The 22,126-nt window shown below is 46.7% G+C and overlaps 1 protein-coding gene across 3 annotated transcripts in view; it reads right to left on the minus strand.

Annotated features, from left to right (window-relative positions):
• Positions 1 to 20,696, minus strand: part of CCAR1 (cell division cycle and apoptosis regulator 1) — a 106,869-nt gene extending 86,173 nt beyond the window's left edge. For all 3 annotated transcript variants that reach the window (XM_082268416.1, XM_082268415.1, XM_082268414.1), the window contains exons 1-2: positions 20,543 to 20,696; positions 4,944 to 5,055 (exon numbers count right to left, since the gene is read on the minus strand). In XM_082268416.1, coding sequence (XP_082124542.1) covers positions 4,944 to 5,019 — 76 coding nt within the window. In that variant the 5' untranslated portion in view covers positions 5,020 to 5,055; positions 20,543 to 20,696. The remainder of the gene's footprint in view (positions 1 to 4,943; positions 5,056 to 20,542) is intronic.
• Between the last annotated feature and the right edge of the window lie 1,430 nt (positions 20,697 to 22,126).

The raw sequence follows: 22,126 nt of genomic DNA on the forward strand, positions 1-22,126 counted from the left end.
GACAAGCATAGCGAATAATGATAGCATGTAAAAATATCACATAGCATAGCTCAATGGCCGTAATAGCATAGTGTAATAACATGTACAATATTGGACGCTAATAGGTATCCTGGTGTAACCACTTGGTTTAGATAATACTATTACTGCATCTAGGCTATTATCTAAACCAAGTGGTTACACCAGGATACCTATTAGCGTCCAATATTGTACATGTTATTACGCTATGCTATTACAGCCATTGAGCTATGCTATGTGATATTTTTACATGCTATCATTATTCGCTATACTTGTCTATACAATGCAATAAAATTATATATTTTTTTACATATTTATTGTGGTATTCATTTAATCTCCAGCCAATAGCACCAACCTCATACAAAGTCCCGCGGGCCATTTTTCTCTGTGTTCATTGTATAATGTATGGCCAGCCTTAGGCTGGCCATACATGTTCCATTTTCTTGTACAATTTTCTTTTAGATTTAGGCCTCTTTCACACGGCTGCACCGCCGGACGGAGTCTGTTCTGCTCAGCAGGGGGATGGATCCACCGATCCCCGCTGAGCAGGCGGATGACAGCTCCGTCTCCGTTCTGTGTGTGGAGACAGAGCTGTCAGATCCCCACTGTCCTCTATGGGAAGATCGATGAGAACAGTCCACCTGTCCGTTCTCATCCAATCCTCCAAACAAATGGAAAATAGGGTTTCCATCCGTCCGGATTTCACTGACAAGATTGGATCAGAGAGCAGCGGGTGTCAGCTGACATGTCTCCGCTGACATCCGCTGTCCCATAGGGATGCATGGAGCATCCGATCAGGTCCGCCTGAAAAACTGACAAGCGAATCGGATCAGATCACCCGTGGGAAAGGGGCCTTACCAAAAAACATAGAATTAGGAGGTCAAAACTAAACAATTTTCAATACTATCCAATTAGGCAGGCCCTTGCACTACATAGTTTAAAGGTAAAGGAAAATTGTACAAGAAGATTCACCAAGTATGGCCAGCCTTAGGCAGACTTCTGGGAAAATTGGTGAGCCAATCACACAAGCAGGAAATGATGTTTCTGGGGGGGTCAGTATACATTCTGTGTACAGAACACCTCCAGGTAGCCATATTGCATTGCATTTTCACAAAATTACAACAGCTGCAGATTGAAAAGGAAAGGTCATTTTTAAGAACATTCAATTACAATATGATTCGTGTCGTGATTGTATACGCTATATTATTTTTTCTTTATTTGCTAATTTTTTCCCCCACGAAAGTGGAATTACCCTAACATTATACTGTAACAGGAACGTTTTTATAGTGTGACATTAGATCTCCTGAAAGAGGTCTGGCACATCACGTCTTTCAGCTTGCATTTACACCATCTAGAAATCTGTTACCGCTCACAGATGTTCCATTTCTTTCATTGTGCCAAATAGTTACCATAAGGAGCGCTGATAAAAATAACCGGGGTAAATCACACACAGCTAAAAGGTTCTTGGCCAGAACACAACCCATAGCAACAGTGACATCAATGCCTGTTCAGTTAATAAACATGATCTCCATGTCAGGAAGGAATGGCTTTTCTCATCCAGGATACCAGCTAAGGGAATATTACCCCGATATTAACCCGTTCCTTCCCGCCACTCATCACTCTGGTCTTCGCAGACCACTCTATGATATGAATAGAAGTATTACATTGATATCTAATATGCCCGGCTAACCACAGGAATGAATCCAAAGCCTGCCCTAAGCTGAAGTATACCTCTTATTAACAAAATAAGGAGCAGTAAAATGCACGAGGAACGACTCGCACCTGTGTGTGCATTCACCTACATTGAATACTTCGAATAGGTCTGCAGTGTCTTGCAGTACATTTATAGCCATGCACACTCCATATTATATCCTTTATAAAGGCAAATAGAAAATGGAACACTTAGACAATGAAGTATTTACATCAAAGGCCGTCTATACAGGAGTAAGGGACGGACCGCCATTAATCACAATCACCCCTCCCCCCAATCCCCTATGGAGTAAGCTCAATGTAAGCACTACACAATTGCAGATGGTAACCTTGCATTAAAAATGGTATTCATTGCTTTCATACTTGTCAAAAATCACATCAGTTATGCAAAAAGGCAGTACTGCTTGATGAATATAGCCTTCATATATTTATGATTATTATTTTATTACAGGTACTTAAACAGCACCATCAAATTTACATATACACTCACCGGCCACTTTATTAGGTACACCTGTTTAATTGCTTTGTAACACAAATTGATAATCTGCCAATCACATGGCAGCAACTCAATACATTTAAACATCTAGACGTGGTGAAGGCGACTTGCTGAAGTTTAAACAGAACATCAGAATGGGGAAGAAAGGGGATTTAAGTGACAACAAACATAGCATTGTTGGTGCCAGATGGGCTGGTCTAAGTATTTCAAAAACTGCTGATCTACTGGGATTTTCACACAAACCAACACTAGGGTTTACAAAGAATGAAAATGTACAAAAAAGAAAATATCCAGTGGGCGGCAGTTGAGGAAAATGCCTTGTTGATGTCAGAGAATGGCCAGACTGCTTCCAGATGATAGAAAGGCAACAGTAACTCGAATAACCACTTATTATAACCAAGGTATGAAGAATACCATCTCTGAACGCACAACACATGGAACCTCGAAGCATATGGGCTACAGCAGCAGAAGACCACACTGGGTGCCACTCCTATCAGCTAAGAACAGGAAACTGAGGCTACAATTCACACAAGCTCACCAAAATTGGAAAAACATTGCCTGGTCTGAGGAGTCTCAATTTCAGCTGCGACATTGAGGTGGTAGGGTCAGAATTTGGCATAAACATGAAAAGATGGATCCATCCTGCCTTGTATCAATGGGTCAGGCTGGTGGTGGTGGTGTAATAGTGTGGGGGATATGTTCTTGGCATACTTTGTGCCCTTTATTACCAACAGAGCTTTGTTTAAACTCCACAGCCTACCTGAGTATTATTGCTGACCATGTCCATTCCTTTATAACTACAATGTACCCATCTTCTGATGGCTCCTTCCAGCAGGATAATGCACCATGTCACAAAGCTCAAATCATCTCACCACTGGTTTCTTCAACAGGAGAATACATTTACTGTACTCCAATGACCCCATAGTCACCAGATCTCAATCTAATAGAGCACCTTTGGGATGTGGGGAAAATCGCATCATAGATGTGCAGCCGACAAATCTGCAGCAACTGCGTGATGTTATCATGTCAATATGGACCAAAATCTCTGAGGAATGTTTCCAACACCTTATTGAATCTATGTCACAAAGAATGAAGGCAGTTCTGAAGGCAAAAGGGGGCCCAACCAGGTACTAGCATGGTGTAAACAATAAAGTGGCCAGTGAGTGTATATTATACATTCACATCAGTCAAAGAGCTTACAATCTAAGGGCCCTATCCCACATAAACAATGGAACACAGTTGGCAAAAAAAAAAACCACAACTGACAGGGGTTAATAAAACTCTCCCTAATCTATCCAAAATAAAAGATAAGTTTTGCCCTTAGTTCTACTTTTTGGTTGTAAAATCTTACTACCTTGAAAAGCCCACCGCAAGCCTAACAAATCATTAACCAATAGTATACTCCCCAAAAGCTAAAAATTAATATTGTTTACCTTTTTTGTAGCTTATAATACTGCTTGCCATGTGACCGCAGTCCCTCTGCATTGATAAGCATAGAGCGACTGGCAGGTGTGCACATTCTCTTCTATGGATGTGATGTGCAATGTCACAAGAAGGCGGAAATGAGTGATACAGGGCCGAGCTGATTGGCTAGGGAGGACTGGAACGGACAACAGTGGAGCATGTGACGTGCATACGTCACAAGTGGGACCAAGTGGGACAGGGCAGAGCTGGGACAACAATGTTACACGGAAGAGTCTGTAAGCAGCCACATTTAGGTGCGCTAATTGGTCCAAGATTTTCTAATCAGCCATTTGTAAGAGGCAATAGTGAAGAATACAATATTTAATATTACTAATAGAAATCTTCTGCAGATTCTCATTTTTGCCTGGAATTCCACTTTAAAGTAGAACCATAGGGAATTTTTCTTTTTCATTTTGGATAGAGTAAGGGAGGGTCTTAACCCGTCAGTTTATTTTTTTTTGGCCTCTTTGTCCCAATGGGGAGGTTCCCCTCCACTTCCTGCCCCAAAGCCAAAACAGGAAGTGAAAGGAATTCCCTGCAAATTAAAGGAATCCCCTGGGGACCCCCAACTCACCAGAACTAGTGTCTAAATCGGAAGATTTCCCTTCAATTTGTGGATTTTCTTTTACTTTCAATGATAATGGTAAACAAGACAAATAGAGAGGGTGAATCTCCCTAATGGAGAATCTCTCCATTCTATCCAAAACTTCAAAACCTCTTCTTTTTTTCCCTTTTGGCCCCTTTCACACTTGTGTGACTTGTCCTGCAATTTGGGACTGCAAAGTCGCATGACAAGTCGTACTCCATGATTTCCAATGAGTACCGTTCATATCAGTATGACTTCAAGTCGCAACGACTTCAAAGTAGTCCCTGCACTACTTTAGGCAGACTTTTTTGCGGTTTGAGGTCCAAAGACATTGCTTCAAGTCCAGTCAAAATAGCATCAAAATTGCAGTAAAACCGCGCGACTTTTAGTTCGCATACGTTTGAAAGGGGCCTTAGTTGTACTTTAATAGGAATATTCCCACCTGTACTTTAAAGCCCAACTTTAACTTTTTAGACATATATAAAAAACTTTATCCACAAACCAAATTTATTAAACCTTGATCACCAACAATATCAAAAAGATGTTGTGCAGAAATGTTTTACTTGCCGACATATGTCTAAAGCAGACTCATGACATGTCCAGAAAATAAGTGGAAGCCATGTTTAATTATGAAACATATAGGTAGGAGCCAAAATCGGAGCATTCCTTTACCTGGCTGTGACACAGCAGTCGCTGTAAACTGGGTGGCCCATGGAGGGGGCGTCTTCTGTCCTCCAAACTGAGCCATTGTAGAGGGAAAGCGTCAGAATTCTATGACTGTAGCCTGCAAGAAACAAACAAAACCCCATAAAAAACCTTGAGCTGATGCCAAAAGTAATAAAACATCAATATCAAAGGCAGACCTGCACAAAGGCCAGAGATTGTTCTACAATATATTATAGTACCAGAAATCGTGTTAGAGATCATACAAGCTACGGAAATCCACTAAAGCATTGAAGTAGTTGTTTTGAAGCCGAATTGCGTTGGGCGCAATCAATTGTAACAAATTAAAGCTTTTTCTAATTAGATTATTGATTTTGCTCTGCTACATCTTGTGATAAGGTTTATCACAACTTACCAGTCTTCCATCGCTGATGAGTTACCCTTTCCTCTATGGGCAGCAGATGTCCCTTTGTTCTTTGAACAACATTCAGCGGCAGTGAGGACCTCTACTATCAGTGTGTAAGCACTGGTCTGACACCCCTCCTGCTATGTCAGAGCTAAATCTCCAATCACAAGGGATCAAAAGTTTTGCCGATTGCTGAGATATTGGTCTGACTTGACAGGCATGCAACACATTGTGGCAGAGAGACCACTGCTTACATATAAATAGCAATAGTCCCCTCTGCAGAAGAATGCACAGGGAAATGCTGACTTCATCCAAAAGGAGCTCCAGCTCAAGTGAAACAACCAATACCAGCTTTACAAGTTCCCATTTGGCTCTTCTGCAAGTTTTTTTTACATTTAGGGGAATTTTTAGTTAAGGGTTATTGTTTGTCTGGAGTTCCTTCTATTCCATGAAGACTCATTAGATGGGTGGCACTCTCTGCTCCCTATGAAAAGCGAACCACAATGGGAAGTAGCAGCTGCCAGGTATTCAGGAGGCAAAACTGCAGCCTCCTGAATGCCTTTTTTTTTCTCAAAGGAACGTTTTGAATGGGGATAACATGTTGAAATTGGAGCCAAGCATTTGCTTGTGGTTAGGGCGCAGCCTCCTTCAATCGTGGTTAGGGCGCAGCCTCATTCACTCGTGGTTACGGCGCAGCCTCATTCACTCGTGGTTAGGGCGCAGCCTCATTCACTCGTGGTTAGGGCGCAGCCTCATTCACTCGTGGTCACGGCGCAGCCTCATTCACTCGTGGTCACGGCGCAGCCTCATGCACCCGTGGTCACGGCGCAGCCTCATGCACCCGTGGTCACGGCGCAGCCTCATGCACCCGTGGTTACGGCGCAGCCTCATGCACCCGTGGTTACGGCGCAGCCTCATCCACCCGTGGTTACGGCGCAGCCTCATCCACTCGTGGTTACGGCGCAGCCTCATCCACTCGTGGTTACGGCGCAGCCTCATTCACTCGTGGTTACGGCGCAGCCTCATTCACTCGTGGTTACGGCGCAGCCTCATTCACTTAAAATAAAAGAGTCATATCTGGTGGTAGTGCCATCTGCAACAGCTTGTATAATGCTGGGCATGTTAACTTGCTGCCTAAATGTCAGTAAAATCACGGCTTACCTAACTATTTTTACCAACCCTTGGTGGTAACTTGGTCCTCTGTTACCACAAACATGTTGGCCGAAGCCACAAAAGGTTGATTATATATTTTTTTCATTATCTCATTCAACCAAAGTCACAAAAGTCATTGCTGACCTGTTTTAGGAACCAAAGTAGCAACAGTGTTATCACAAAACAGTTTTGCTCCAGTCTACTAGATGACAGGTAGAGGCTAATGACTTCGCTCACTACACCTGAATCTCTGAAATAATTTGCATGTTACAATAACAAACGCAAAGGAAACCTTTCCTACGAGACCCACAGAGTGGCATTGCTAAATTCATTCTGAAGGTTAGTTTCTTGGCTGACCTGCCATGCTAACCTTATGACAAATACTTGGTGTTGCTAAACCAGAACAAGGTGCAGATACGACATCATGGCCTTTTTGACCTGCAAACTTGTTCAGAGTCAGTGACTCAAAATATCAAAGCCAAAGGGACAATAAAACTGATCCATACGCCTGACAACACAAACTAAAGATGGACAAAGATGTCAGAAGACTGCTGGACCTGCTGCAGGATCCAACCTATAGGTAGAACTCTAGGCATAAACTTTAAATGGGTCACCTTTACATTTATGGTCATATTATGAATTGAGAGGACACCTTCTGGCTAATCATAAGAGGAGATACCAGCAGCAGACCAGGTTTTATTTTTTTTTTAACCTGTCCGAAGAAAATATGTAGGCTGCCACTGCTTAGCTGTCCTGCTCATCCTTTGGCATCAACAATATGGATGTAAACCTCAGACATGAAATATGAACAAAGCATGTCCCTCTATAGTGTGTACTTGTCTCAATTAGGAGGACTAAATGTAATTTCTATCTGCTGCTTCGTTCCTCTATCAGCATGAGTCACCTCCGACAAGTTTTCCTGACACCAAGAGAAAAATGGTGACAGGGGAGGGATCTCCAGTAGATTGACAGCCTCAGCTCTATTTCTGTGAGCTGTGTGAAGGGAAGGGTGGGGGGTGTCTCCTCCCTCCAATCAGCTCTCAGAACTCTCCTCACTGAGCTCTGCAGAGTGCAACTTCAGCTGTATAGTATACAGTATGTAAGGGTTTACAACCACTTTAAGTCAATAGCCCAAAACAAGAATGCAGATCAGTGTCTCTGACTTCACTAGGACTTAAAGTGGTTGTTATTTTTATAGGAAAAAAACGAGACTTTACAAACATGTTATACTTACCTGCTCTGTCGCAGTGGATTTGCACAGAGCAGCCCGGATTCTCCTCTTCTGCGCTCTGGGCCCTTCCCTCCTGGTTCAGTGCCACCACAGCAGGCAGCTTTCTTTTGGGGGGACCTGAGCAAAGTCACAGTTCCTGTGTCCATTCAGACAAGGAGCCAGGACCTCTCTCCTGATTGGCTAGCTGACTGACAGCAGCAGGAGCTAATGGCAGCGCTGCTGTGTCTCAGCCAATCAGGAGGGAGAATCTCGGACAACTGAGACACTCGTGGACATCGCTGGACAGAGAGGGACCTCAGATAAGTGGTAGAGGGGGTTGAGGGAGGCTGCTGCACACAGAAGGATTTTTATCTTAACGCATAGAATGCATTAAGATTAAAAAAACCTTCTGACTTTACAACCATTTTCAGTCACTGCATGCTTCTTTCAGCCAGGTCTGTAGCTCAGCGGGTATGGAAATAAGAGATGGGCCACGACTACTACACTCCCAAATTATATTTTCAGTGGTTCACTACCCACCAACAAGATAGTTATCTTAAGTGAGTTTTAAAAGCATCAACCTTCAACAATCTCATTCCTAAAAACCTTCCTAATTATCTCTGACCTGCAGAGTTAGGTTATGATTTTAACTGGATTGCGCTTGCTTAGGGAAGTTTTTAAGGTGTCTCCTTCACAACTACAAAAAAACGAAAAACAGACAGAAAACAGACAGAAAACAGACAGAAAACAGACAGAAAACAGACAGAAAACAGACAGAAAACAGACAGAAAACAGACAGAAAACAGACAGAAAACAGACAGAAAACAGACAGAAAACAGACAGAAAACAGACAGAAAACAGACAGAAAACAGACAGAAAACAGACAGAAAACAGATACATTTTGACGTGACTGAACTGATGAACTGAACGGACCGTATGTGTGAAAGGGGCCTTACAGATCTTGTCCCTGTGACCGGGCAGCAACACAGGAAAGCTGCACAATGATCTCTCTGCCACTCCGCTCTGTCCTCCTATCAGCATGGTACCCATGAGCACTGCAGAACAATTGATTGGCTCATTTTGCTGCTTCTCCTATTCCCAGCCTAAGCTCTGAAAATTCAGGCATGTACACTACTTGAATTTGAAATACTAGGGATGCACCAACATATCGGCTGCCAAAAAACGGAATTTTTGTAAAATCTTACCGTAAAATTCCTTTCTCTGAGTCCTCCGATAGTCGCCGCCCACTCAAGTCTTTACCAATGGGTATTGACCTTTGCTCCGCAGGAGTATCTAGGCACAAGATTTGTTAATAACAAAGACTTTTAGCAAAGACACACCCCTAGGGGCTGTCCCCTCAGTCAATACCTCCCTGCACCAGCATTCCCAACTCAGTTTGGTAGCATAGCAGTAAGAGTACACAAAAACCCCAAAAGAGGGGCGGGGGGCGGCGACTGTCGGAGGACTCAGAGAAAGGAATTTTACGGTAAGATTTTACAAAAATTCAGTTTTCTCTTACGTCCTCCGACAGTCGCCGCCCACTCACAAGTCTTCACCAATGGGATGTCCCAAAGCAGTGTAAACATGAGGGGTGGGAGACGCAGCCGCATATCAAGCAACGCAGTACCCACATCAGAGAAAGGAACCTTACCATAGTAAGAGAACCAACTGGGCAACAGGAAAACATGCTCAACAGGAGCAACAACCCAGGAAAACAAGTAACCCAGGGGTAAAACACCCCAACAGCCAAGGACCCAAAAAACAAGGGTCTCTAAGGCACTGCCGCACTGAGAACTTTACGGCCAAAGGAGGCATCGGCCGATGCCTGAACATCCACCTTATAAAACTTCGAGAAGGTGTGAACGGAGGACCAAGTCGCCGCCTTACACACCTGGGCCACAGAAGCCTGATGCCGGTAAGCCCAAGACGTACTCAAGGATCTGGTAGAGTGCGCCTTCACAGGGAAGGGAGGAACCTTCCCCTTCAAAGCATAGGCTTGCTCAATGGTCTGTCTGATCCATTTGGCGATTGTCGCAGCCGACGCCGCCATGCCCTTCCGAGGTCCCTCAGGAAGGACAAAGAGGGAATCCGACTTGCGAAAAGACTTAGTGGACGACAGGTAAACCCTGATCGCCCAGACAACATCCAAGGAATGCAAGGCAACCTCCTTCGGATGCGTAGGCTTCGCGCAGAGCGAAGGCAAGACAATGTCTTCATTAAGGTGAAAATCCGAGACCACTTTCGGAAGAAAGGATGGAATAGGTCGCAAGACCACCTTATCCCTGTGAAGCACCAAGTAGGGGGAGCTGCAGGACAAAGCCGCCAGCTCCGACACCCTGCGAGCCGAAGTGATCGCCACCAAAAAGGCCACCTTTTTGGACAACAGAGACAACGAGATCTCCCTGATCTTTTCAAAAGGAGCATGTTGTAATACGGACAGAACTAAGTTCAAGTCCCATGGAGGCAAAGGTTCCCTCCTAGGAGGGGCCAAATGTCGCACCCCCTGAACAAAGGTGCGAATCAATGAATTTGACGCCACAGGGCGCTGAAAAAGAACGGCCAGCGCAGAAATCTGGCCCTTGATCGTGGCCAGCGCCAAACGCTGGTCCACACCAGTTTGGAGGAAAGCCAACACTCTCGACACCGAGTACGAGCGAGGGGAAAACCCCTTGGACTCACACCAGGCAAAATACGCTTTCCAAGTACCATAGTAAATCTTCCCTGAAGAGGATTTTCTAGCCTTGATCAAAGTGGGAATGACCTCAGGGGAGAGACCCCTATCCTTCAGGACCTGGCTTTCAACAGCCAGGCCGTCAAAGCCAGCGACTGTAAAGCAGGATGGAATATCGGCCCTTGAGACAGAAGGTCTTCCCGAAGCGGCAGGCGCCACGGAGCGTCGACTGCCAGATTGACGAGGTCTGCGTACCAAGACCGGCGAGGCCAGTCCGGTGCCACCAGAATCACCGTATGCGGTTCCGAGGCTAACCTGCGAAGGAGCAGGGCGCCACTAACGCGTCCGAGGCTTCCGCCCGAGGATCGCGCGTTCTTGCCACGAACCTTTCCACCTTGTTGTTTAGACGAGACGCGAACAGGTCCACATCTGGGGAACCCCACTTCGCGCACAACATCTGGAAGACATCCGGGTGAAGGGACCATTCCCCCTGGTCCAGGGTCTGGCGACTCAGATAGTCCGCCTGCCAGTTCTCCACCCCCAGTATGTGAACTGCCGTTAGCGCGGGGACGTGCGTCTCGGCCCAAGACAGAATGTCGGCCACTTCCCGAGCCGCTCGGGTACTCTTGGTGCCCCCTTGATGGTTGATGTAGGCCACCGCGGTGGCATTGTCCGTTTGAACTCGAACCGGACGGCCCTGAAGCCGTTCCGACCATTGCAGAAGGCAAAGCTTTATCGCTCGCAATTCCAGAATGTTGTTTGGAAGGGAGGACTCCTCCTCCGACCAAGTTCCCTGGGCGGACAGAACGCCCAGAAAACCACCCCAGCCCGACAGACTGGCATCCGTGGTGATCACCATCCACAACAAAGGACGAAAAGATTTGCCCCCCGACACCGCCGGGGACTGGAGCCACCACAGAAGATCCCTTCTGGTGTGTTGGCTCAATGAGATCCTCAGATCCAGGGACTGCGGACGCCCGTCCCACTCGGCAAAGAATCTCCGCCTGGAGACCCCGCGTGTGAAACTGGGCAAAGGGGATCGCCTCGAAAGCCGAGACCATCAAACCTAGACATCTCATGCACGTTCGGAGAGACGAGTGCTGATTGTCCCTGAGGGACCTGACCTCGTCCTGAAGTGTCCGGAGCTTGTCTTCCGGCAGGAAGACCCTCGCTAGAACAGAGTCCAGAACCATTCCCAGATAGGGAAGGCGAACTGAAGGACACAGAGTCGACTTCGGAATGTTTATGGTCCAACCGAACTCTTGCAGTGTCTGCACCATGGTGGACAGGTCGGTCACCAGGCTCTGGCTGGCATGTGACCTGATCAGGAGATCGTCCAGATACCCCAAGAGAGCAATGCCCTGTGCCCGTAACAGGGCAAGAACCGGCGCCAGCACTTTGGTAAAAACCCGCGGAGCCGAAGCGAGACCGAAAGGTAACGCCACGAATTGGTAGTGATCCTCCGCAATGGCGAATCGAAGGTACCTTTGGTGACCCTCGAAAATGGGGATGTGTAGGTACGCATCCTTCAAATCGATGGAGGCCATGAATTCCCCCGGACTCAGGGCAGCCACCACTGAGCGCAGGGATTCCATGCGGAACTTGCAAACACGCACGAAGCGGTTCAGAGCTTTCAAGTCCAGAATCGGACGCACCTTGCCCTCCTTTCTGGGCACAGTGAACAGATTGGAGTAAAACCCCCGAAATCTGTCCCGATGAGGCACTGGAACCACCACTCCTTGGGCCCGCACCGCCAGGTGCAGATCCTGCAATCGCTCCGGAGACAGCTGAAGATTTGAGGGAAAAAATCTGCCCGCCGGCCGAGAGAGAAATTCGATCTTGTAACCAGATCGAACGATTTCCTGAACCCATCTGTCCTGAATGCGGAGCAGCCAAGGTTGTAGGAAACCGCGCAGACGTCCCCCCACCCCAGAAACGGGTGAGGGCGCCCCTTCAGGCGGAACTGGACGGGCCAGACTTCTGCTTACCCGCCCACGGCTTCTTCTGGGAGCCTTGGCCTTTGAAGGGCTTGCCCTTGGATTGCGACCGAAAGGCACGAAAGGACCCCTGAGAGGGCCTAAACGAGGAGTTCCGTTTGCCACGGAAAGATTTGTGCTTGTAAGTCTGGGGTAAGAGAGTACTCTTGCCCCCCGTAACTCCTTTAATCAGAGTATCCAAAGCCTCGCCAAAAAGGCGAGAGCCTGCGTAGGGAAAATCTGCCAGCGTCTTGCGAGAAGATTGGTCGACCGACCAACTTTTTAGCCATATCAGACAACGGTTTAGCACCGCCACGCTGGACAGGCGTGCAGCCAAAGGAGCTAAATTCAAGTCCGCATCACACAAGTACATGACACCTTGATGGATTTGATCCACCATAGCCAACGTGGTAGGCGGAGCCGAATCAGCCACCAGGGTGCGCCTGAGTACCTTCGTCCAATAGGCAACTGCCTGGGCCGCCATAACAGAAGCAAAAATAGGCTTCAGCATAGAACCAGCAACCATATAGGCATGACGGGCAAGAGACTCCAGCCTCCTGTCCGTAGGGTCCCGGAAAACCGGGGTATCCTCAGAAGGAACCGCAGTAGCCTTGTTCAAAATGGCTACCGCGCGATCCACCTGAGGCGCCACACACCAACGCTCGTCGGTGGAGGGCGCAAACGGATAAAGCAGTTTAAACTTATTCGGCACCGTAAAGGGCTTCTTTAAATTGCGCCACTGCTCATTAACAGTATGATGAAATTCTGCAGGGCAGGGAAAAACCTGCGCTGATTTGCGTGTTCTTTGCGTTCCAAAGGAGGACACCCTAGCAGGAGGAGTGGGCTCATCCTCTAGGTGCAGTGTCTCCTTAATAGAGGTAATCAGCTCATCCATGAGTGCAAGCTCTTCAGGCGAGCCAGGGGGAGAAACATCAACCCCCTCCACCTCCGCCTCAGACCCCATAAGGTCCAGAGATGAGCGAGACCCTGAGAAGGGCACGCCAGCCACAGCAGCCACATCGCCCTCTGAATCAAAGGAAATGGATAACCTGGCCCTTTTTGCGGATCGATCAGCCATCAGCATCTGCACCTGAGAAACCAAGGACGCCACCACCGTGGCCAGATCAGCCCCCTTCGGGGGGTGCAGCAGCCCCCTGGTCCCCCACCAGGGCGGGGGGAAACTTGCTATCCTGAGAATCCATGCCCACAGCAATGAAAGGAAAAAAAGGTACTGGCCCTTTAACACCACGGCGAGCGCAGCCCACCGTGCACTACTGCATGCACCGATCCCACAGGGATAGAGGACACTGAGCAAGGAATGACAGGACAAAGAAGGAAAAACCTGGAGAGAGCACAAACAGGCTGCTGCCACCGATCGCTGTCCCAGAGAAAGAGGAAGTGATGCAATGACCGGCTGACTGATATAGCCTATGAAGGCTCCGCAAACATGGCCGCTCGGCTGAGGGATGAGGCTACAAGAAAATGGCGCCGGCATGTGCTCGAACGAGCGCGGCCTGCCAAAATGGCGGCGAATGGCGCCAAAACACGGCGCTGTACAGGGACAGGGCCGGCCATAGTATTTTTGCAAAAAAATGGCGGGTCGCAACAGCGGCCGCCGCACAAGCATGTCTGTACCCATATCTGCACCCAGAGCAGAACTCAAGCAGAGCGGGAGGGGCCCCCCCCCCTCGCAGCCCACAAAAGCAATGCAAGCCATACAGGGATCTGACAGGGAGCCACAGACTGACACCCACACAGAAGGTCCCCACACAGAAGGTGCTTACCGTACCGGATGGCGTGGGGAGCCGTCTCCAGTGACAAACCGCTATCAAGGAAGACAGGGAGTGCCGCAGCCAGGACGCCTGTGGACTGCAGCACGAGACCGCAGCATGGCGCCCAGTGAGGTAGCCACCTCACAGGCAGCATCCCTGCAGCGAACAGGGATGGGTCGTTCAATGTGCCAGGGCAAACCTAAGCTGAACGCTCGATGGCAGGCTGGGGATCCATCTGGCTCTCAGCCCTGAGATCCAGGGCGGCCAGTCCGAGACCCAGCTCCGCATGAACATCTTCATCCGAAGAACCCTAAGCTAAAGCTGACAAAATAACAGCTAATTAAAGAAAAGAAAAATACTTGAAATAAAATCAAAAAAGGGTAGAAGGCTGAGACTGAAGCCCCAGCACAGGAAAGCCTGCTACTCCTAAGCTAGGCAAGATCAAACTGAGTTGGGAATGCTGGTGCAGGGAGGTATTGACTGAGGGGACAGCCCCTAGGGGTGTGTCTATGCTAAAAGTCTTTGTTATTAACAAATCTTGTGCCTAGCTACTCCTGCGGAGCAAAGGTCAATACCCATTGGTGAAAACTTGTGAGTGGGCGGCGACTGTCGGAGGACGTAAGAGAAATAGGGTTATCAGCGCTTTGCCGAAAGAAATAAAAAAAAAAAAAAAAAGATGCCGATAATGGCCACTGAAAAACGCATCACGATTTTCATAGGTCATGTGACCCAAAACAGGTGCATTTTTTATGCATTTTTGCAAGACATTTCAATGGGGAGTTACACTGTTATGGAAGCACAATAGACCAGTGTGAAGACATACATTGAATTTAAAGGGATGCATTTGGTTTTTTTTTTTTAAATGCAAAAGTGGTTCAAAAACTATATATATATATATATATATATATATATATATATATTTTTTTTTTTTTTTTTTTTTATATATAAAAAATAATTTTTTTTTAAAAAACTGTCCATTTCTGTTTGGATTTTCAGCCAAGTGCATCCTGAATTTTCGGTTTCAGTCCAGAATTTTCATTTTGGTGCACCATTTAAAAAAGTGTAAGCAAAGCAATTTTTAAAAAACGCTGACAGGAAAGGTTTTTATGAAAGAAGAGACTCGGTATGCCGCCGTCATAACTGCTTCTCCTTGCATGTCAGCATTTGTGTACACCAAGCTCCGCATGCACACCTCAGTGTACAGTCTCGGCACTGTGCTGTGGCGAAGTAACTGTCGGGTGCATGCGTGGGAGTTATGCCATCCCAGCCAATCAAGAGACTGAGAAGTTAACATCTGGAAGAAGACCAGGAGAAGAGGGAAGCACCAGCAACAGAAGGGAGCACTGACATCACAGTGCTGGAGGGGACCATATGCAAGGTAAGTGTGCCATAATATGCTGTGCATACTAAGGCTGGCTTCACACTAGTGCGAATTGGATGTGGGTTTTCACCGTATCCAATTCGCATGTCAGGAGAGTGTGCCTGGCTCTCAATGGAGGCAGTACACACAGCTCCAGGGTGGCTGCGGAGAAGTTTGGAGAAGAATTCTGTGCGTCTTCTGGTCCGTTTCAGGTCTGAATACAGCCAAAAATTCAGGCCTGATTGGTCCCTGAAACGGAGAACCAGGATGCACCAGACTCCTTCTGTAAGCCGCTCCGCACAGCATTGTGAACCCAGACTAACACATTATGGCATACTGATCCTGGGGGCCCAAAATTTTTCTTTTGGGATGGTGGTTTAATTTCACTTTAAAGAGGAAGTAAATCCTCCTCTACAACTTGTACCTATAGGTAAGCCTATAATAAGACTTACCTATAGGTACTGTAAATATCTCCTAAACATGCACCGTTAAGGAGATATTTACCTTACATGCAGCCAGTGACATCAAAGCCCCGTGCCGTTACCGTCGGCTCCCGTGCGCATGAGCGGGAGTGACGTCATCACGGCTCCAGCCAATCAGATGGCCGGATGCCGCAAACCCGGAAGAAGGGCGACAGAACATGTCGCCCATGGACAGGTAAGCGGTCGGCATGGCGGGGCTTCGTTCTTAGGTAAGTATTTCATGATGAGCTAGTATGCGATGCATACTAGCTTATTATGTGTTTTTCTTTCAGGTGTTCGTTTAAAAAAAAAAAAAAAAAAAAAAAAAAAAATCGGAGGTTTACAACCTCTTTAACAAAGTAATAAATGAAAAGCTGCATTGTTTTCAATGCATTTTTTAACTTGTTTTCACCCTTTCTTTAATCTGGAAAAGCCTACCATTGCATTGTTCAAATGTGTTATTGCTGCAAACAAGGGGTGAGAAGACAGAAGGCATCGGTCAACAAATCGGTTTGATTTAATATCTTTGGTGTCCCCCCCCCCCCCCCCCCCGTCATCTCTTATGCCTCTCTTCTTCCCAGTTATATTCTAGAGATGTATGCTCTGTACACTACAGATAATTGTATGCCTTCTTTTTCTGGCACTTTGTTGAACGTGTGAATTGTAGGGAAAAAAAAAAAACAAAACATATGGCTGGTGTGTGGAGCATACGGGCTTGTTCACCAGCCTCTTTGGGCATAGACAAGGCAATCTGCCTTAAAGAGGTTGTAAACCCTCTCTCATAACTTGAACCTATAGGTAAGTCTTTAATAAAGCTTACCTATAGGTACTGTAAATATCTCCTAAGATATTTACTTTTAATGCAGCCAATGACATCATTGGCGCATGCTCTCTGAAGGAACAGCCACCGGTGCCATTCCTTCAGAGCCTGTGCCGTGAATGGCGGCTCCCGCCCGCATGCGTGGGAGTAATCTCATTGCGCCTCCGGCCAATCAGATGGCCGGAGGACATGAACCAGGAGGGCCGAACATGTCGGCCGTGTCACCGCAGAGCGGGCGGCACTCCAGGGCTTCATTCTAAGGTAAGTATTTCATAATGAGCTAGTATGCTCATTATGCCTTTGTCTTACAGGGTTTTTTTTTTTTCATTTTTTCTTTTTATGTCCAATTGATTTATTTAATATTGATGCACTTCAGCGGACAGACTGCATTCTAATGTGCATTGCATGGAGTTTAATGAAATGCCATTTTAGAGGGGATTTACTAAACCTGAAGAGTGCAAAATCTGGTGCAGTTCTGTATAGAAACCTATCAGCTTCTAACTTCAGCTTGTTCAGTAAAGACCCGTACCGGTCTTTTGTCCAGGGCTGTCCTGTCTGTTGAAAACTGCAAAAGACTGCACACTAATTTTGTCGGCCAACAACAGCCGACTGCAGAAGTGATGTCATGTGATGGTTAACTTTCCTTGTCTTTTTTCTTTTCTGAGCATGCCCAGTCTTGCTAATCTGCTGTCTGTTGGCCGAAATCTGTACTGACTGGCGAACAATCGGCCGTTCTGGTGTTGGCCAAAAAAAAATTTTAATGCTTGCACAACAGATTCTGTTCGGCCGAAAATGCGATGTCGGCTGTCGGAAGCATCATACTAACAAGCCTACAATCGGCCGATCGGTCGTCGGCCGAATATTTACGGCCGACAATCGGTACGTGTGTACGGGGCTTTAGCAATAAAACCTGGAAGCTGATTGGTTTATGTGCAGAAGTGCACCTGATTTTGCACTCGCTAGTTTTAGTAAATAACCCCCTTTGTGACAAAAAAAAAAAAAGGGAAAACAGTACAATGTGCTGTAACAATGAATCACACCACCACTACACAGAGCGCACCAGTGGGCACATGTAATTCAAAGGATAATGCTCATCCGCTGCTGTGAATGGACCCTAAGCCTCTCCTGTCCTTGGTCATTCAGACAGACTACATGTAAACACAAGCTTTGGATTGGGCTGCTGATGATGGTCAATAAAACAGGGAAAGAAAGGAAAAAAAAAAGGCTGCTTGTCGCCTCAGTATATATAAAGGAGTCAATGCATTTTATCAGAAAAGTTACATTTAAATGTAACACTAAACATGAAAAACAAAGATACCTAATGTGAAATGAATACCATGTTTCTGTTCAGTATTCTTCTCTGATAGAAGCGGAATGATGACATGGGTCACTACTACAAATGACACCAAGAAAAAGACAAGATCAGGGGAATGTAGTACACATAACACTACTTGAGAAACGTTGGGGCAGACATACAACACACAAACAGGCTTTATGTTTCCAATGCAAACACAACTAGAATCTGATGGACTTCTATAGAGAACACATCCCAGGCTTGCTATGGTTTTCATGGCTGTCATTGTTCCTACAAGCAGGTAGTTCTCTTGTTTAAGAAACAAAGGATCTGTTTACAGTTACAAGAATGAGAGAACAATACAGAGAGGAACTGGTCCTGCAAAGCAAGTGTGCGAAATGTCATCACGAAGAGAAGATCACTTAAGAAGACAGGTAAAATAGGGTAGAAGGCAGGAGGAATGATGTCACCACTAAGGGTATAAGGCAGGGGGGAATGATGTCATCACTAAGGGAATAACATTGGACAATGATGTCATCACTAAGGGAAGAAGACAGGGAAAATAAAGTAGAAGAATTAAGTCATCACTAAGGGTAGAAGGCAGGGGGGAATGATGTATAAAGATGGAAAAGGATGTCCTCTTCACTAAGGGGATAACGCTGGAGAAAGATGTAATGTAAGGAAGAAGACAGGGAGACTCATGGCATCACTAAGAGAAGAAGACAGAGGGCATGATGTCATCACCAAGGGAAGAAGGCAGAGGGCATGATGTCATCACCAAGGGAAGAAGGCAGAGGGCATGATGTCATCACCAAGGGAAGAAGACAGAGGGCATGATGTCATCACCAAGGGAAGAAGACAGAGGGCATGATGTCATCACCAAGGGAAGAAGACAGGGGGAATGATGTGATGACACAGGAGGAATGATGTGATGATGCAGGGGGAATGATGTCATCAATAAGGGTAGAAGACAGGGGGAATGATGTATAAAAATAAGGAATGATGTCATCAATAAGGGAAGAAGACAGGGGGAATGATGTGGTGATACAGGGGAATGATGTAAGAAGATGGTTGATGATGTCATCAATAAAAGGTAGAAGACAGGGGGGATGATGTATGCAGATGGGGAATAATGTCATCAATAAGGGTAGAAGACAGGGGGATGATGTGATGACACAGGGGGAATGATGTAAGAAGATGGAGAATGATGTCATCAATAAGGGTAGAAGACAAGGGGAATGATGTGATGACACAGGGGGAATGATGTGATGACACAGGGCGAATGATGTGATGGCACAGGGCGAATGATGTGATGGCACAGGGCGAATGATTTGGTGACACGGGGGGAATGATGTGGTGACACGGGGAGAATGATGCGATGACACGGGGGGAATGATGTGATGACACAGGGGGAATGATGTGATGACACGGGGGGAATGATGTGATGACACGGGGGGAATGATGTGATGACACGGGGGGAATGATGTGATGACACGGGGGGAATGATGCGATGACACGGGGGGAATGATGTGATGACACGGGGAGAATGATGCGATGACACGGGGGGAATGATGTGATGACACGGGGGGAATGATGTGATGACACAGGGGGAATGATGTGATGACACGGGGGGAATGATGCGATGACACGGGGAGAATGATGCGATGACACGGGGAGAATGATGCGATGACACGGGGAGAATGATGCGATGACACGGGGAGAATGATGCGATGACACGGGGAGAATGATGCGATGACACGGGGAGAATGATGCGATGACACGGGGAGAATGATGCGATGACACGGGGAGAATGATGTCATGGCACAGGGGGAATGATGTGATGACACAGGGGGAATGATGTGATGGCACAGGGGGAATGATGTGATGACACAGGGGGAATGATGTGATGGCACAGGGCGAATGATGTGATGACACAGGGGGAATGATGTGATGACACAGGGGGAATGATGTGATGACACAGGGGGAATGATGTGATGGCACAGGGCGAATGATGTGATGGCACAGGGGGAATGATGTGATGACACAGGGGGAATGATGTGATGGCACAGGGGGAATGATGCGATGACACAGGGGGAATGATGTGATGGCACAGGGCGAATGATGTGATGACACAGGGGGAATGATGTGATGACATGGGGCGAACGATAGGAAAACAGAGGTCTCCCAGCACAAGTCTGTCCTATGTATGAGCTGTCAGTGTAATAATGACATAGAGAAGCACACCCATCCCTCGCACTGTGCTGTGCAGACACATCAGTATGTGTGTGTAGCGGAGTAGACAGCGGATAATGTTGTGTGTGTATTTATAGCCATCAGTCGGTGAAGATGTAGAGCGCTGACACAGCCACAATGACCTGGCTCTTGCACTGTCACCCATGTACTAATGCCGCTGCCCGGTCTATATTATGCACCAAGCCCCAGAGCCGTGCACTGACCCCGCCCCCCAACCGCCTTCACCCACTCACCCGGCCCCGCCGCTTTCCGTCACCGAGCCCATGTTCTGGCCGGTCTGCCGAGGTCAATGCTCTGCGCATGCGCCGAAATCCCAGCCGCTCCACGCAGAGGACGTCCTATCTTCCCTGTGATTCGCTCAGCCTTTTCCGTACACAAGAGCGCATGTGGTGACAGCCGTACAGCGCGCCGAGTGACGTACGGACGTTGTCGCGAAATGGTCGCAAACTTGTAGTGAAGGGATTCACGACATTGTGGGTGAACGTAGTATGTGGTATTAGGATAGGTGCGGTATAGAAGAAGGGGTGACACCTGCCCGCTCCTCTCCTCTATATACGGGGTATATGACACCTCGGCTCCCGACCTTCAAGCGGTGAAGGGGGAGGTCATGTGACACAGCTGTGCCCCGCCTCCAGCCTAGATCCAGGACTCCACTATGGGCTCACTTCATACAGCTGAGCTTTCATCTGTTTTTATTGTACCTTCCCTGATTCCCTTCTCTGCCCTCATTACCAGGCTAATATGTTTGTAATAAAACCTTTCTGATGACGTGACATGTTTTCTTTATACGGATTGATGACATCACTGGACCTGTATGATGCGGGCTGTTCTCCAGTGATAATGAAGCAGGCTCTATCTGATTTGCTGAAGCTTCCGAAGCACACTGGGAGAAGCTCACAGTGTCTGTCATAGGCGTGTGCCAGGGGTGCCTGGGCACACCCTAATCACCCAGTGAGGCGCAGATTCCCCCTATTGTCCAGGGCCCACTGCCCTACTGACACCATCGTGTATATATGTAAACACACATGTTTGAGCTTTGGGGTGCACACCCTAATGCAATAGGCTGCACACACCTATGGTGTCTGTTGCCAACCTACCAGATTGGAATTCACTGACACATCATCCAACATTTCCTGGCACAGCCAAGTCTTTACTGGCATTTCTAAAAGTTACAAAATTACAGTTTTAAAGTGTCAGATTGTGTCACTTACTCTTCAGTGACCCATTGCACCATCTGGAATGAATGGATCATCATCATCCGGACCGGACCGCATCTGATCTGTATTTTTATTGTAAATGTATTGTCTCTCTCTAATATTGTAAAGCGCTATGTAAACCGCTGACACTATAGAAATCCTGAATAATAATAATAATGATAATAGTTTAAAAAAAACAATAAAAATGACATAAATCTTTCCCGTAGTTAGTAAACGCAATAACTTTTGCGCAAACCCTATCAAAATATGCTTATTGCGATATTTTTCACCAAAAATATGTAGCGGAAAACAAATTGGCCTAAAATGTAAAAAAACTTTGATTTTTACATTTTGGGGGGGGGGATTTCATATAAAAAAATGTGAAAAATATTGTTATTTTTTCAAAATTGTCGCTCTTTTTTTGTTTATAGTGCAAAAAGTAAAAATCTCACAGGTGATCAAATACCACCAAAAGAAAGCTCTGATTGTGGGGAAAAAAAGGACATCAATTTCAGTTGGGTTCAGTGTCGCACGACCGCGCAATTGTCCATTAAAATCCCCACCCCATTAGATTGTAAGCTCTTCTGAGCAGGACCCTCTTAATCCTTCTTGTATTTTACT

The sequence above is a fragment of the Pelophylax lessonae genome (genome assembly GCF_965119305.1).
Source record: "Pelophylax lessonae genome assembly, chromosome: 9".
Classification (NCBI taxonomy): domain Eukaryota; kingdom Metazoa; phylum Chordata; class Amphibia; order Anura; family Ranidae; genus Pelophylax; species Pelophylax lessonae.